This window comes from Eleutherodactylus coqui, chromosome 3 (assembly GCF_035609145.1).
Source record: "Eleutherodactylus coqui strain aEleCoq1 chromosome 3, aEleCoq1.hap1, whole genome shotgun sequence".
Classification (NCBI taxonomy): domain Eukaryota; kingdom Metazoa; phylum Chordata; class Amphibia; order Anura; family Eleutherodactylidae; genus Eleutherodactylus; species Eleutherodactylus coqui.
Window position 1 is genome coordinate 135,203,462 of NC_089839.1, and position 18,352 is coordinate 135,221,813.

General features: G+C 43.9%; 1 protein-coding gene across 2 annotated transcripts in view; it reads right to left on the reverse strand.

The window, feature by feature from the left end:
• KIF26B (kinesin family member 26B) overlaps positions 1 to 18,352 on the reverse strand; it is a 326,887-nt gene that overhangs the window by 105,734 nt on the left and 202,801 nt on the right. For both annotated transcript variants that reach the window (XM_066596111.1, XM_066596112.1), the window contains one exon: positions 13,589 to 13,772. In XM_066596111.1, coding sequence (XP_066452208.1) covers positions 13,589 to 13,772 — 184 coding nt within the window. The remainder of the gene's footprint in view (positions 1 to 13,588; positions 13,773 to 18,352) is intronic.

Below are 18,352 nucleotides of genomic sequence, written 5' to 3' on the forward strand. Positions count from 1 at the left end.
CATTATAGTAACATAGAATGTAAGGCCAAATGAAGACAATGTCCATCTAGTCCAGCCTGTTTATCCTCCTATGTTGTTTATCAAGAGGAAGGCAAAAAACCCCAAGAGGCAGGAGCCAAATAGCCCATTTGGGGAAAAATTCCTTCCCGACTCCCTAATGGGAGTCAGACTGATCCCTGGTAAACCCCTAATAGTTCCTAGCTGCCTGTATACCCAGATTAACAATTAAAGGGGTTGTCCCGAGGCAGCAAGTGGGTCTATACACTTCTGTATGGCCATAATAATGCACTTTGTAATATACATTGTGCATTAATTATGAGCCATACAGAAGTTATAAAAAGTTTTTTACTTACCTGCTCCGTTGTTAGCGTCCTCGTTCCCATGGAGCCCGACTAATTTTCGGCCTCCGATGGCCAAATTAGCCGCGCTTGCGCAGTCCGGGTCTTCTGTAGTCTTCTATGGAGCCGCTCGTGCCAGAGAGCGGCTCCGTGTAGCTCCGCCCCGTCACGTGCCGATTCCAGCCAATCAGGAGGCTGGAATCGGCAGTGGACCGCACAGAAGAGCTGCGGTCCACGAAGCAAGAGGTTCCCGGCGGCCATCTTCACAGGTAAGTATAGAAGTCACCGGAGCGCGGGGATCAAGGTAAGCGCTCCGGTAAGCTGTCTGTACGTCCCTGCATCGGGGTTGTCTCGCGCCGAACGGGGGGGGGGTTGAAAAAAAAAAAAACCCGTTTCGGCGCGGGACAACCCCTTTAACCTAACATTTATATCCTGTAATATCCTTCCGCTCCAGAAAGACATCAAGTCCCCTTTTAAACTCCACTATGGATTTTGCCATCACCACATCCTCAGGCAGAGAGTTCCACAGTCTCACTGCTCTTACAGTAAAGAACCCTTTTCTGTGTTGGCGATAAAACTTGCTTTCTTCTAGACGTAGCGGATGCCCTCTTGTTACAGTCGCAGTCCTGGGTATCATGTTACACAGTGTTGTGTAGCTGCTCATCCTTTAGAAGCAAGTCCTTGGAAATGTTAAAAACACATCAAATGAAAATCGCAGGTCCCTACTTTGCGATGCGAAAAAAAGAAGGCGCCATAGGGAAACATGGGAGATTAAAAAAACCTTAAAATCGCAGAAGGATAGGCCATGCCGCAATTTTTTTCTCTTGCAACACTGCATGAGTGAAAACATTGCAAATGTGAAGGAAACTACTGAAAATCATTGGTTTCATAATTCTGCGTTTTCACTCACATTCGCATCGCACGAAAATTGTGCGATTTTTTTTCGCCAGTGTGAAGGCCCCCTCGAGAGTATTCTTTAGATGCTAAAATATATTTGCATACATTTTCCAGGTTGATATTTTTATTGGGTAATTTTTTTTACCTTCTCCTCTTACGTTATTTTTCATGTGCAATTATAATTTACTGTTACAAGTGACTATAATTTTAATACAGTTGTTATGTCTGCTCACGCCTGTCAGCACAACAGATGGCAAAACTCTAGTGAGCATGACACTGATAGCCTGAGTGATGAGTATACAGGAAGGCTTGAACCAGAAAAAGCTGACAAACACCGATAATGGTTAATGTCTGAGAAATGTGGTACGGTACTCTCTGAACCACCCCAAATGGACCAGCAACTAAGCGGAGCATCCGCCCCAAAAAGGGCGACCACATGCTGGAAAGAAGCAATGTCCAAGTCAAAGATACACAGGGACATCTAACCATAGACCACTGAACACTGACCACTTTCAGAAAACCAAGCTGGTTTAAGAGCCCTCCAGAGAACGTGATAAGCTGGCAGAGGAGATAGACAACTCAGTCAGCTTATCAGTAAGATAGGAAGATGTTTCTCTCACAACATCAGGCATCAAAATGACACTGCGCCTGTGCTAATAGGGGCATCATACCATCTGGTGCTGCCGCTAAGACATTAAGCTGGACCTGCCCCTATACCCAGAACTTGTCAGCGGCTGAAGCGCTGTGACAACAGTTAAGGGAATAGTATACTACTGTGTTTCCCTGAAAATAAGGCACCCCCGAAAATAAGACACATTAAGAAATTTGCAGAAATTGCAAATATAAGGCACACCCCGATAGTAAGGCATACTAAAGTGTGCAGGCAAGTCGAGAGGCCTGTCCCCTGCTGTCATCCCCGTTGTCTCCTACCTCCTCCTGTGCTGTACGAGTGTGCTGTTGTGAGCTCCCCTTGCTGGCTGGAAAAGTCCATACTGTATGTTCTGTTCCTGCTGTACACGTCTGCTGTGATGAGCTCCCCCTGGTGGCCGGAAGCTGCAATACCATCCCTGCTTACAAGTGGTACAGGAACTTCTGTCTGCAGACAGGTACGTTACTAAATACAGCCCCTATTTTTTTTTATGGCTCTGTATGTGAGTCAGGCAACCATATGTGTGATTCTTAAGGCTGGGTTCTCACAGAGTATATTTCCAGCCTTAGGGGGTGAGCATTACAGTCTCCAGACAGTGTGTGGGAGCCAGGTACTTTACAGCCCTTATTTTTTGTGGCCCTGTATGTGAGTCAGGCAAATTTTCTGTGCCAGAAAATGATGACATGACTGTCATTGAGTAATTTTTGCTTTGTTTTCACAGTTTGTCTAGCTATATTGGTTTGTGGTGACAACTACGGTACTGTGCAGTATATACGGTAATAAATGTTCATTTTTTTTGTTAAACAATAAATGGGAATTCTTCATTGAAAAATAAGACACCCCCTGAAAATAAGACGTAGCGCATATTTGGGAGCAAAAATGAATATAAGACACGTCTTATTTTCGGGGAAACAGGGTAGCATACACCAGCCTTAATATATACAAAAACACACTCTTTCAGCATATATTTGACTATTGATAGTCTATGGTAGATGGGCTATACAATTATATTTTCTATTGAGAATCTATACACTGTATATTCTTTGTACGATCTGAATCAGGCCTGGCTTACACGAATGATCCAAATTCTGCATGCGGGTTCCCGCAGTGGAATCTGGCTGTGCGCCCGGCCGGCAACCCCGCGTACCTGCTATTTCTGTACTGCGGATGACCACGGACACTTCCCATCGGTAATGCGCTGTACAGATTTTTTTTCTAAATATTTGTCCAGTACTAGCAGGCCATTGCAATGTGTAGCTTATTTTGAAAACAGAAATGCTTTAATTGTAAATAATTGCTCTAAATGGATATATACTTTAAAGCGACCCTCCGACCCTGGAGGAACAAAGATGGCCACAGCAGCTTCTTTTACTACTTGATGCATACTGTGTATGAGTATGCACTGGTAGTCTAAGACACTACACGCTGCTTTAAATGAGCAGTGCTGCTGACATGGGCAAGCACTAACTAATCAAAGCAGCATGTAGTGTCTTCTTTATTTCCCCAGGACCATATAGTGGCTTTAAAGGGGTTGTCTCGCGGCAAGCATCAAAATTTAACATTACCCCATTCCCCCTGTCACCCCCCTGGCATAAAATAGCAAATTAAAGCGGTTTTTAAACCGCTTGCTACTCACCGATCCGACGAAATAAGGAGTTTAAAAAATCTTCTCCCTAAGATGGCCGCCGGTCCTTTCCCAGGGATGCACTGCGGTTTTCTCCCATGGTGCACCGCGGGTCTTCTCCCATGGTGCACCATGGGCTCTGTGCGTTCCATTGCCGATTCCAGCCTCCTGATTGGCTGGAATCGGCACACGTGACGGGGCGGAGCTACGATGACGACGCGGTGACCAGCTCTCCGGCACGAGCGGCCCCATTCACCAGGCAGAAGACCGCACAGCGCAAGCGCGTCTAAAAACGCCAGAAGACATCAGAATTAGACGGAGCCATGGAGACGTGGACGCTAGCAACGGAGCAGGTAAGTGAATAACTTCTGTATGGCTCATAATTAATGCACGATGTACATTACAAAGTGCATTAATATGGCCATACAGAAGTGTATAACTCCACTTGCGTTCGCGAGACAACCCCTTTAAGATTCAATCTGTAACCCAAATTTCTGAGTGTAAAACATTGTTTATTATTAATGAGGTGTGATTGGCTCTGAAAGTTATTAGTGTTGGAATACGCATTTAAATTTAGAATCGGCAATAAGGCTACCAAGATCTAATTCATCTCAGGTGTTCAAATTAACAATGATCATCGGAGAAAGAACAAGAGACATCAACTGTGTGAAGTCACCACTGTGCTGTTTCTGATGGACCAGCCCATTGTTAACTTTATTTATAGTGTAAAGCAGATCAAAGCACCACAAAGTCACTGTAGACAACTCCCATGAAGTAACAAATCATTAAAAATCATTACAAAGTCTTAGTGCTGATGAATGCATACATAACGTGATGTTTGCTTACATTACTTACACTGATAAGAAAGTGCATATAATAACCAAATATGGTCTCCAGGTAACGCCTTAAATCCTCATTACAAGGCAACGCTCCTTTCAGGAGCTTTGGACTAAACCGTATTAACCCATTGAACAAGTATGAAACAGAATACTTTCACATTAGTTAAGATGACACAGACAGATAGCTCATTATATACTGAAAGACCCGTTATTAAATTGATATCAATTAGCCAAGAGTGAGAACTGATGTTGATTGCCTTTTGTCTGTGTTTGATGTTATTTGACTGGGAAGGAACGTGTGGCCTTCAAGATCACATTGTAGATGTTGTAATGCTGAGTGCAGCCTTCTCATAAATACGTGTGGCACATCTGCTTTACAAAATCATCTCCACAAATTATCGAGATGACTTCTTTTCCTCTGGTCAGTTGCAGCCCATAAAGTTTTACTGGCTATATCAATCTGCTTTTACAGATGGCTAATAAACCATTCATATGCAAAGTGCAGACTGTTCAGCGTCTCCGCAGTCCTCTGAAGATCTGAGCATTGTAAATCTGAAGCTTAAAAATGCAATTCATGAACACTTTAACAGGAAAATGCACAATGTTTAGAAAAATGTGACCACACAGACCTACAGAAAATGCAAAGTGTACATTTCATACAGAGAGACTGCCGGAGATTTACTGGAGTAGACTAGAAGGCCGGCTTCACACAGGAGAGAAAATAGTGAAAGATTTCTACATTGCAAGACACACAAATCTCACACGAATATGAACCATATTCATTTGATTGGTGCCATGAGCAATGTCTTCCCACATCATGATGTGATACGGGAAATAGATCACGGCATGCCCTATCTTTGTGCTTGCCCTCGCATTGCATCTCCAATTGTTCTCAATAGGCCGGCGACAGCATCGCACCACATGGCAGATGCACACGGTGCACAGTGAGAGATTGACTAGCAAATGAACACATAACCCCAAGCAACATTGATGGCCTATTTTTGGGATCTATGTATTAGTCTATAAAAACTACTTTAACACTTGTAACTATATATTTATCAAATCCTCTGAACTTGTTGGTAATAGAGATGAGCGAACCTACTCGGCCTCGCCCCTTTTTCGCCCGAGCTCCGCAATTTTCGAGTACTTCCGTACTCGGGCGAAAAGATTCGGGGGGCGCCGTGGGTGAGTGGGGGGTTGCAGCGGGGAGTGGGGGGGGGGGGGGAGAGAGAGAGAGGGCTTCCCCCTGTTCCCCGCTGCCTCCCCCCCGCTCCGCCACGCCTCCCCCCGCCCCCCGAATCTTTTCACCCGAGTACGGAAGTACTCGAAAATCGCGGTGCTCGATCGAGTAATTACTCGAAACGAGTACGTTCGCTCATCTCTATTTGGTAACCTTCTTGAAATCTCACTTTTGTATCTGATGTCCCATGTATTATGGAAAAGTAGTATTTCCTGGTCATTCTTTGAAGTGCTGCCTTATCTTGGTTTGCATGTAGAAGCTTGTGTGTATTCGCCAATAAATGGCCTTTGACTAAACTAAATAATGAGGAGTATCACATGACCTAGCTGAAAAGAAACTGGGAACTCATAACCTATAACCCTATTCCCTGTGGCAGTCTCATTCCATCACGCAGATAGTGTGGAGGCATCTTCTAACAAATGCTCTGCATGACTGGAGCGTGCAGGCTCTATTACAGCAGAAGGTAATTGGCTAGCATCCTCTGGTGGGAATTGGCCGCACCTGAGCCGGTGGGCCCCAATGAGGTGGACTAGAAATCAATTGACTGCAGCAGTGAAAAGCATTCTCAATAGCTTGATGATTTCAAGCCATAAAACATGCAGTGGTGATAAAAGAAAAGAGAGGATGAGGTAATAAAACTAAATAGGGGAGTGGAAGAATACCACCTGTGGTTTAATCAATATTTTGTGCTGGGTCATTAGTCAGAGTGGGAATATCTTGTGAAGAGATGCATTAAGCATAGCTTTAAAAACCCTAAATGGGGCAATCTCTCCCAGTAACCTCCCCGCAAGGTGAGAAAGAGCACAGGTATAGGACAGCAGAAATAGGAAGAATAGATGAACTTAATTATTATTTTTAATTAATTTACAAGCAATTTAAATCACGAAGCAGTAGTAATAGTGTCCTGCATGGCACTCTCTCCTGAGGACATGCTGATGGTGAACTCGATAAAAGAGTACAAGAGGAGCCTGGACACCTTTCTTGAGCGATACAATATTATGTCACTAATTACTCAGACAGGTCGGTGATCCGGGGATTATTCCGATTACCAGATTGGAAAAGGGAAATCATGTGTTCCCCCTAAAATTAAGAAAATTGGCTTCCACCTCATTGGGGTTTTTGGATCTGGATCAACATTGAGTAGTAATAGGCTGAACTAGATGGACATGTGTCTTTTTTTCAGTTTTACGTATGTTACTATGTTATGTTAATGTTGTTGATCTTGTCCTACTATCATATATGGTTTTCCATGGGAATGCAGGGAAGGCCGGTCCCATTTCTTTCAGAAATGTTCCTATCCCAACAAGTCACATATTCTGCTATTTTCTAGGATTGGCCAACAACCCGATACATTTGACAATAAAGCATCTACTCTACTCTCCATTCAGTCTTGTTCTGGATGTGACAATCGCTGCTGCCTCAGCTTTCCAGGGGAGGTCCAAGGGGCCCTGACCAGCAGGTATTTATATCACCTTTAGGGCTCACACCCACTTGTGTTTTTTAAACGCTGCTATATCGCTGCGTTTTTTAAATGCAATTGTCAATGGAACTTTCTAATGTTAAAAACGCATTGCAAGTTTGTGCTTTGTGATTTTTGTGTGATGCGTTTTTAACATTAGAAAGTCCCATTGACAATCACGTGAAAAAAAACGCAGCGATATCGCAGCGTTAAAAAAACGCAAGTGGGTGTGAGCCCTTATAAGGCTAAGTAACACTTTGTAGTAATGTTTAAATAAAAAACCACAAACAATAAATAAATATAGAGATGACATGAGAACATTGGTTATATTGTGAAATGTGCAAAATAAAAATAAAGGGTAAGGATTTAGCATCCTTTTTTGCAATAAAAAAAGTCTCAAAATGTTGCGCAACCCAACTTGCGCAACATTTGTGCGACTTTTTGATCTGTACCACTTTCCTGGAAAGGCTGTATGGCCTGCTGGGAGGAGTCCTGGCCGCCCCGGACCATCACATTTATGTATAATTTACTCCAGAAACTGCTCCAGCTCCTTGCTGGCATAGGTTTTTGTGTAGACCAATGTTTCCCAACCGCAGTCCGCAAGGCACATTAACAGGTCATGTTTTCAGGATATCCTGTAGTCAGAAAACCCGCAGCAATGTCGGAGGCGCTGACAATAATTACATCTCCTGTGCAATACTGAGGAAATCCAAAAAGCATAACCTGTTGGGGTGCCTTGAGGACCGGAGTTGGGAAACCCTGGGGTAGGCATATGGACGAGTCAAGATGTGCCTATTACATGAAGAGGCATGTGCTGGCAGAGATTACATTAGGACCGGCGTTTGAAATACCAGTGGTAGTAAATGTCCTGAAAGGTCTATATTCCTAATTGTTCTGACTATACGGCTTAGAATGATTGCATATGCCTGGGTCAGACGAGACGATGTGATCAGAGTCATTGGTCTCCGTCAGCACCTTGCTTGCCTCTGGTATTCACACGGGGTCACATAAATCTGCCTATATTTATCTAATGATAACAGTCCAACAACCTTATTTTACTATGTACACAGGTCTTTATTTTGTAACATGCGTCAGGCCATCACGGCCAAGAGGCCTGGATAATCATTAACTGCCATTTACTTGGATAAATTATCTAATTTTTTTATACTTACTCATGTGTTAAATCCTTTATTTGTTACCTTTACTTCAATCAAATCCAGGATGACTATGTGCCAAGGCTAACAATAACGGAATCGGGCGTTACCGTTTGCTGCCTTCCAGCAAGACAACGTAAATAACCAAGCTGAATACACGGCGGATTATTATTTCAGGTGCTTGCAGAAACGTCAAATCACAAGTTGTAGTCCATGATTTAGCAATTACTTGAAATCAAGCAGAACACAATTTAGTCACCTCAACCCCCTCTTGTCAGAAGAGGGAAGAAAGGGTTAAAGTGACTGCACCGTATAGTTATATTTACAGACAAGACAAATGGCAAATCTTTAGTATAAAATCATGTTATTGAGTCTAAGGGTTTATACACACAGGTGTATTGCGGGTTTCGGTCACAAACACATTGCAAAAAATGCAGCGTATGTACGGAAGTGTGTGCAATTTTGTCCAGCATATTTATACACTACATATACTTAAAGGGGTTGTCCCGCGCCGAAACGGGTTTTTTTTTTTTCAACAGCCCCCCCGTTCGGCGCGAGACAACCCCGATGCAGGGGTTAAAAATAAAAACCGCACAGCGCTTACCTGAATCCCCGCGCTCCGGTGACTTCTTACTTACCTGCTGAAGATGGCCGCCGGGATCGTCTCCCTCGGTGGACCGCAGGGCTTCTGTGTGGTCCATTGCCGAGTCCAGCCTCCTGATTGGCTGGAATCGGCACGTGACGGGGCGGAGCTACAAGGAGCCGCTCTCCGGCACGAGCGGCCCCATTCAGCAAAGAAGAAGACCCGGACTGCGCAAGCGCGTCTAATCTAGCGATTAGACGCTGAAAATTAGACGGCACCATGGAGACGAGGACGCTAGCAACGGAACAGGTAAGTGAATAACTTCTGATAACTTCTGTATGGCTCATAATTAATGCACAATGTACATTACAAAGTGCATTAATATGGCCATACAGAAGTGTATAGACCCACTTGCTTTCGCGGGACAACCCCTTTAAGGGTGACTACCAACTACAGTTTTTTTCACAGCGAAATTCGCTGCGTTTTTTTTTTCCTCCAGGGGTCTATGGGACTTCTAATGTCAAAATCACGATCGCGTAAAATAGCAGTTTACCGCGAAATCGGGTCTCACAGATCTGTAACTTCTTCTGTAAGAGGCTCCTCTGTCGTCCACTCATTACCTGTAGTAATGGCACCTGTTTGAACGTGTTATCAGTATAAAAGACACCTGTCCACAACCTCAAGCAGTCACACTCCAAACTCCACTATGGTGAAGACCAAAGAGCTGTCGAAGGACACCAGAAACAAAATTGTAGCCCTGCACCAGACTGGGAAGACTGAATCTGCAATAGGCAAGCAGCTTGGTGTGAAGAAATCAACTGTGGGAGCAATAATTAGAAAATGGAAGAGATACAAGACCACTGATAATCTCCCTTGATCTGGGGCTCCACGCAAGATCTCACCCGTGGGGTCAAAATGATCACAAGAAAGGGGAGCAAAAATCCCAGAACCACACGGGGGAACCTAGTGTATGACCTGCATAGAGCTGGGACCAACGTAGCAAAGGCTACCATCAGTAACACACTACGCCGCCAGGGACTCAGATCCTACAGTGCCAGATGTGTCCCCCTGCTTAAGCCAGTACATGTCCGGGGCCGACTGAAGTTTGCTAGAGAGCATTTGGATGATCCAGTGGAGTATTGGGAGAATGACATATGGTCAGATGAAACCAAAGTAGAACTGTTTGGCATAAACACAACTCGTCGTGTTTGGAGGAGAAAGAATGCTGAATTGCATCCAAAGAACACCATACCTACTGTGAAGCATGGGGGTGGCAACATCATGCTTTGCGGCTGTTTCTCTGCAAAGGGACCAGGACGACTGATCCGTATACATGAAAGAATGAATAGGGCCATGTATCGTGAGATTTTGAGGGCAAACCTCTTTCCATCAGCAAGGGCACTGAAGATGAAATGTGGCTGGGTCTTTTAGCATGACAATGAACCCAAGCACACCGCCAGGTCAACGAAGGAGTGGCTTCATAAGAAGCATTTCAAGGTTCTGGAGTGGCCTCGCCAGTCTCTGGATCTCAAACCTATAGAAAACCTTTGGAGGGAGTTGAAAGTCTGTGTTGCCCAGCAACAGCCCCAAAACATCACTGCTCTTGAGGAGATCTGCATGGAGGAATGGGCCAACATACCAGCAACAGTGTGTGCCAACCTTGTGAGGACTTACAGAAAACGTTTGACCTCTGTCATTGCCAATAAAGGATATATAACAAAGTATTGAGATGAACTTTTGTTACTGACCAAATACTTATTTTCCACCAGAATTTGCAAATAAATTTGTTAAAAATCAGAAAATGTGATTTTCTGGATGCGTTTTCTCATGTTGTCTCTCATAGTTCAGGTCTACCTATGATGTCAATTACAGGTCTCTCTCATCTTTTTAAGTGGGAGAACTTGTACAATTGGTATCTGACTAAATACTTTTTTCCCCACTGTAAGTGATTATAATATCAGAGTAAAAGCGTCATTTATTGTGGAGAAGTGGCCCCTTATAGGGAGGCTCTAGTACCCTGTTGGATAAAAAATGTGATACAGGTGGGCATGGAGGATCTATTATCCTGTTGTACCGCCTCTAGCTTGGATACAAAATATAATACGGGTGTGAATTGAGGCTCTAATACCCTGTTGGAAGACCTCCAGCTTAGATACAAGATGTGATAAGGTTGGGCATGGAGGCATACAAGTTCTGTAACTGAGCCTCTAGATCACGTAAACTTGTAGGCTGTCGAAGTTGGCATCCAAGATCGTCCTATACCTGTAGTATTAGCAATAAATTTGGGGTCTGGGCAGGCCACAGTAGTGGATGCATTCCTGTGACCCCCCCACTTGCTGTGTGCAGCCAAACATTACCCTACTGGAAAATGCCTATGGAAGCCCCCCAAACCATCACACCAGCAGGGGGCAGTGAGCTAGTTCACAGCAAAGGCAAGACTGAGGCGCTCAACCAGAGGTCTCCAGACAGGAGCACAGCCATCATCAGTGTCCAAACGAAGCTTGGAATTGTCGCTAAAATCAACCCAGTTTCACTCCATAGCAGTCCAGTTTCATCATTCATGACACCACTGCAAACAGAGGTGATGGTAGGTGTCAAAGGCCATGCCCGTAATGGGCGCCGTGAGACTAAATGTCCTTCAGTCAAGCACCCGAAAATGGTTCAGACAGACACAGGGGTGTAATGATGGCGCCATTTGTCTCTGGATGGCAGACAATGAAACAGTTGGAGTGGCTCGTGCCTGTCAGACGATCAGAGGATTCTCTCTACTGGTGATCTGTCGAGGGTGTCCTAAGCTCGGTCACCTTGTGTGCCCTCACGCATCCACTGGTCCCAACACCTCCTAACCGTCTGGTCACAATGGCCCAATGGGGAACAATTCATTGATTTGACCATCCAACTTCTCACATTCCAATAATGCGCCCCTCTCAGACTCTGGTAACGGGGTGAAATCTCTTCTCTGTGCTGTAGAGGCATCTAGTAGTCAACAAGCTCCACACAAGCAGAAGAAGAGGTCACTGCATACACAAGGATGCTCTGAGAGCCTTCTATAGGTCAAGAGGGAACCACTTTTATGGTCTTAGATGACAAGACCGTTCATCTAATCACACCACAACTTTAAAGGGTTTTCCAGGCATAAATACTATTAATGACCTATCATGAGGATAGGTCATCAATAGAGATGAGCGAGCATACTCTCCCCCCCGAATCTTTCCTGACGAGCAGGCAGGTACTTGAAAAGGGCGATACTCGCTCGAGCATCTGCCCTTAACGAGTATGCTCGCTCATCTCTAGTCATCAATAGTTGCTGGGGTCCACCGCTCGGGACCCCGACTGATCATGTGAGCGGGCGCATGCTGTCAGAACCACAATAGCAGAGGTCGTTGTGGAAGCCTCTGCGCCGAACTTCGTGTAGTGGCTGGCACTTGTAAGTGCAGGCACAGCTCTCATTGAAATCAATAGGAGCCGTGCCTGCAGTGACAAGCACTGGCCTCCACATGGGAGGTAGGCGCGGAGACTTCCACTTTAAATACACAGAGGTTGGAGTGGAAAACTTCGTGCCGACCTCCCACGTAGTGGCCGGCACTTGTCACTGCAGGCACGGCTCCCATTGATTTCAATGAGAGCTGTGTCTGCACTTACAAGCGCCGGCGACTACAAGGAGGTCGGCGCGGAGGCTTTTGCTCCGACCTCTGTTAATGTGGAGGAGACAACAGGCGCCCACACAGCTGATCATTCTGGGTCCCAAGTGATGGATCCGGGCTGATCAGCTATTGATGAGCTATGTGGATGATAGGTTATCAATAGTATTTATGCCTGGAAAACCTCTTTAATCATTTGCATATCTGCCTGAGATGTAACTGCATGTCGAGTCCTGTAGCCAAATGACAACAACTTCTATGGGCCGGATTTTTTTAAAAACAAAGAGTGCATATTATAACCAATTCATTTGAACGGACCCCGTGCAATACTAGTTTACTCCTGCCATGGTCACATAACAACTGATCATCAGAGCAGCTTAAATCAAAGTAAAGATTGTCCAGTTGGGACAATCCCTTTAAAAGAGCTTTAGGATATCTTGTTATGGTCCTGGGAGAACCAATATTCTAGCACAATATTAAAATAAGAAATCATGTACATAAAACAGATTAGCAAATGGTTTTGCACATTGAAGTAAAACTTTCTATGCTTGTAATTATACTTCAGCAGGAATCATGGACTAGAGAACCCCAGACTGTCCTTCAGCCCTACAATGGTGCTCTTTGTAGTGAACAGGCAATTCTTAAAATGGTACTCCCAAAGTCATATCAGTGTACTATATCTGAAAGACTTCTCACCCAACTGAGCATCCAATCCCCAATCTCTGTACACCTTTGGTCTTCCAGGACACTCTGGTCTAGCATGCTTATTTCTTTCTACCTTCATGTCTATGTAATCTATGTAATTGCTCTATCCCTATCTTTAGCACACATGATGAGCATGTAAAGTACAGGTGGTGTCTCTGCTCTCTCTTCCCCGCATTCAGTAAGCTCAACTCACACTCCTCTGACAGAAAAGTTAACCTTTTTATACGCATAGTTACAGTTTAGTTCACCTTGTCAGGGTTGTAAGTTTTGCAAAACCCCAGCCTCTTCCCCTCTTCAAACTGTGTAAATAAAGCTTGGATGGAGGATAGTGTCAATCTGCTCCAATTAACCCTGTCAGTGCACAGGTAGTGTTACTGGTAAATACACATAGGTGGGAGGTGCATCTCCACTGTAATGACACATTAGTGCTAATGGTATAAGATCCAAGTTCTTCCTTACCTTGCCCAGTCCAGGGGTATCTTTCACTTTGTTGACTGCCCTCAGTAAACAAGGTGGTGCAGGCGGAGGAGAAGTTTGGAGAATCCCACAAAAGCTGGTTGAGAAAAGTGGGGGCTCTGACACTAGGGAAGGTGTTGTCCTCGGTTTTTTCTTTTTCGATGACAGGTGTAGTTTCTGAGCAGCCCTGAAATATTCAATGCAAAATGTCAAAATCTAATTTGTTCATACACAACATTTACATCCAACAGTCTAAAATGTGATGGTGTGTTCTAGGATGAGTTACTGCTGAAATACAAAGTAGCTTACCCTGCACCTCCTAACAGCTAACCATAGACATAAGATGGCTGCAGATAGCGATCAAACCAAGGAAATATGCATGATCAAAAGGAAAGTTCACTTAGCTCCATAGTAAACAGAATAGAAAGGATTTTGAGACAACAAACGCATTTGCGTGTGGAGAGTCAAGTGATTTAGGGTTTTAATGATCTCCAATAAAGATGCATGTTTATTTCCTTTACTATGCGATTGTTGCCTGGCTATGCAGGATCCGTAGGCGGATTTACACAGGAACGGCGAGTTGGTTGTCCTTTCCTTTCAGGATCAGTGTATGCCTGCCTGTGGAAGCATTAGATTGTTGGCAAATCATGCTAAAATAATAGTAATCTTTATTTTTACAGCGCCAACTTATTCCGCAGCGCTAAAACTGGTGGCATCTGCCGAGTAAGATCCAATGTCTAGTTGTAGAAGTTATAGTTGGCATATGCTGCAATTCTGGTGATCTAAATACGCTTTGTTACGTTCATACAGGATGCAACTACGATGCCATCCACAGACATCACCAAAATGTAAACTAAGATGCAATCATGTTCACATTGCTTCAATATATTAAACGTATTTCAACACTAATGGAAGGTCTTATTCACACGAGTGTAGGAATTTTTACGTGCGTCCGCTGCTGCTGAAAAAACATATGAGCAGGCACACAAATCTGCCATTGCTCCTGCCCCCTCTCTGCCCCATGTCAGCTGCTAGCAATGGGAGGGGGGGGGATGGAGCTTAGCAACTAGCACCTGCCCCGTCCCGCCCGCTCCCATTGCAAACAGCCGGCAAGGGGCAGAGGGAAGGGGGTGGGAGTTTAGCAGACACGCTGCTAAATTCCCTCCCACCTCCCTATTCCGGCAGCTGTCAAAGGCTCCCATAGGAGTCTATGGTAGCAGCCATATTCCGGCAAGGAAGATAGTTCCCGAACTATCTTTCCCTGCTGGGGTAAAAGCGACTGAACGAAATGTGCTCCCATGCGCAATCTTGGCCGGCTGGGTGCTTTTACGCAGCGGAAAATCGCCCGGCCGATCTGATACATTGGAATCCAATGCATCACATGGTAGCATATATCAGCCGATCACCATTTCACAGAGGGAACTGACAGCACTAGACTCAGGTACAGGTAGCAACAAACAAGACTTGGGTGTCTGATCATCATTCGGACGGGTAGCAGAAACAGGACAGGACTTAGAACTACATGGATAACACCGGACAGACAGACAAAGGTCTGAACAGCATGCATGCACATAGCAGAATAACCAGTGCCTATGTGGGGGCAGGGCTAGAATAAGCAAAAAATACTGAGGGAGTCCCAACAAGTGACACCCAATTTTACTTCTGCAGTGACCGGAGACCCAGAGGGTTTTCTGACAGACAACACTCACAAGGACCTTCTGCAGTGACAGGAATGCGGTATTCAACAGCACCCAAGGCGCGGTCATGTGAACCAGGCTGCAGTAGAAACGTCACCCTGGTTCAACTTTCTGACTGTGGCTGACACACCGCAACATGCTTATGGCAGATATTGTCAGCGCCAATAAAAGCACAAGTAAGCCTAAGCTTCTGCTTATGACAGGGGCTTCTTGATGAGATTCATTCAGCAGATTTACTCAGTCGACTATAATGTGCTCAGATTGAGTGAACATAGGTTACCCTGTAGCAGGGAGCTTGCTTTGTGCTAAAATGTTTCATGAACTCAAATGTAACAGAGACAATGAAGAAACTGAATAAGCCATAAGTAGTGTTACTTTACACCCATAGGCATTTTGTCATTTCTCAACAGCATCAATCCTTCTATGCCATTTAAAGCAGATTTCTGATTGTACATTTTCAGCTTAAAGCAAGTGCCTGCCATAGTCTCACTGCTCTTACAGTAAAGACAGAAGTAGATGGACATATGTCTTTTTTAGTGTTAATTACTATCTTAGTCTAAGTTTAGGCTGAAATGAAAAAGGAGGTAGAGAAACCCTGTGATGGTGCATGTCAACCCAATTACAGCAGGCCTATATAAAACTGAGTGAGAGCAGGTGCTGCCAACCACAGTGGCACCTATATAGACAAGGCGTAAAGCTGTTAGAGAAAAGTGGGTAAAGCTGTAAGACGCAACACTCCAAATACTTTTTGAAGAACAATTGTAAGTAAAGTTAGCTTTTAACCTTTTATTGCATAAAATAAGCCAGCAAAAATGTGTTTCGATGCTTATGTATATATTGTATATATTAGATAGATAGACAGACAGAAAGATAAAAAGAGCAAAATGAAATGTAGATAAAAGCATAAAATGGTAAGCATGTAGAGCGCATGCGGTATGCAATAGAACAACAATAGATATGTGAACCAATAAGGGGTCTCAGAAAGAGTATATACATGTATGCACAACATAAGGGCAATACTATATGGATAAAAAAGTATATAAAACAAATAGGTAAAAGTTTTTACACAGCAAAATAGCATATCGGTATAAGACATGGAATAGGATCAGGAAACTGCAGCACATGTACTCAAGCAAATGAGCCTTAGTAAAGGGGGACAAAGGGTTACTTTATATTCTTATGTAAGTAAACTGAAATTTGTCACTATTTGTCATCAATAAACAGAACCCTTAAATGAACTTCTTAAAAGGGGTTGTCTCGCGAAATCAAGTGGGGTTATACACTTCTGTATGGCCATATTAATGCACTGTGTAATATACATCGTGCATTAAATATGAGCCATACAGAAGTTATTCACTTACCTGCTCCGTTGCTAGCGTCCCCGTCGCCATGGTTCCGTCTAATTTCGGTGTCTTCTTGCTTTTTTAGACGTGCTTGCGCAGATGGGTTTTCTCCCTTCGGCTTGGCAGCAGCGGCGTTTTGGCTCCGCCCCCTTGTACGCTTCATCGCGTAGCTCCGCCCCCATCACTTGCTGATTCCAGCCAACCAGGAGGCTGCAACCGGCACACGTCATGGGGCGGAGCTACGCGATGACGCGTACAAGGGGGCGGAGCTAGGGTTACAATGCTTTCATCCCAATACACAGGGACTTACTAGAAAGTGTCTGGCAATTTTGACCCCTTGATTAATGTCATGCTGCAGTTGCAATGGCACTTGCATGAAAGGCTTGATTCTAAAGTGCTGCCATGCATATTTCATGAAGTTATGAAATTAAATTTCCACTTCAGCACTAATGGGAACAAATAAATAACAGATACTAAAAGTACAATGAGATAAACCACAATACTGGAAAAGAGGAGGAGTGTGTTTATATTGCGCTTCACAGAAATGTGTCATTTTAATGTCAATGATCAATTAAATTTAGGACGAGAATGCGAATATTCTGCGGTAGAATTAACGGTAGAAAAGTTTCAGGTTTCCAAGAAATCTCATAGGTCATTCACACAATGGACAGCAGCTGACCCACTGACTTCTACATGCAACTGTTCTAGGCATTGAATCATAGAATACTAGAGTTGGAAGGAAACTCCAGGATCATCGGGTCCAACCCCCTGCTCATTGCAGGATTCACTAGATCATCCCAGACAGATATTTGTCCAGCCTTTGTTTGAACACTTCCATTGAAGGAGAATTCCCCACCTCATGTGGCATGTTCTATGATGTGTCATTGTGCAAGGAGGCGTAGGAGGTGAGTTGTGACAATCACCTACTGTGACTGGTAGATCCTGTGTTATCTATATATGGGTGTGTAGGAGTTCAGTACACAGAATGGCCTGTAGATGAGGGAGAACACCTGTGGGCATGGCAGGAAGAAACATAAAAGGATCAGTTGCTGCCACAGACAGAGGTGTTTTCCCTCATCTGAGACAATAAAATGCCTGTCTACAGGCCATTCTGTGCTCTGCACTCCTACAGGTGTTACCTGTCATTTTATTCCTGCCAGTGATAATGAGAGGACAACTGGGAAGGGTTCTCTACAGAACAGGAAGTGTCACCTTATGATTAGGTTTCGTGGTAAGTGTGAAAACTACAGGATTTTTAAAAAATATAAATCAGGACATCAAACATTAAAGAAAAAAATCAAATATTCTATAAAAATGTTTAGCATTAAAACTTTACTTAATAGGTCATTTTCTGATGACGCATTCACTTAATATATTGTGTTTGCTTGAACATAGACAAAATCTAAGTGTATAAATCCAGCCCTATAGTTCAATATTTTGACACACACACACACACACACACACACACACACACACACACACACACACACACACACACACACACACACACACACACACACACACACACAGTAGTGGGTTAATTGTAGAGATTATTATTTATTATAAAATAGGCATAAAACCTTCTGACATTGTAATAACTGAAGTCTGAGATGTTCTTATTTTGAGTTTTGAGGTGGACTTATTACAAGCCTCGCTATTTAGCTGAACCACTGAAGAGATCTCAGGCAGCATCACTTTCAAAATGTGATTCAGAATACAAAGTCAAG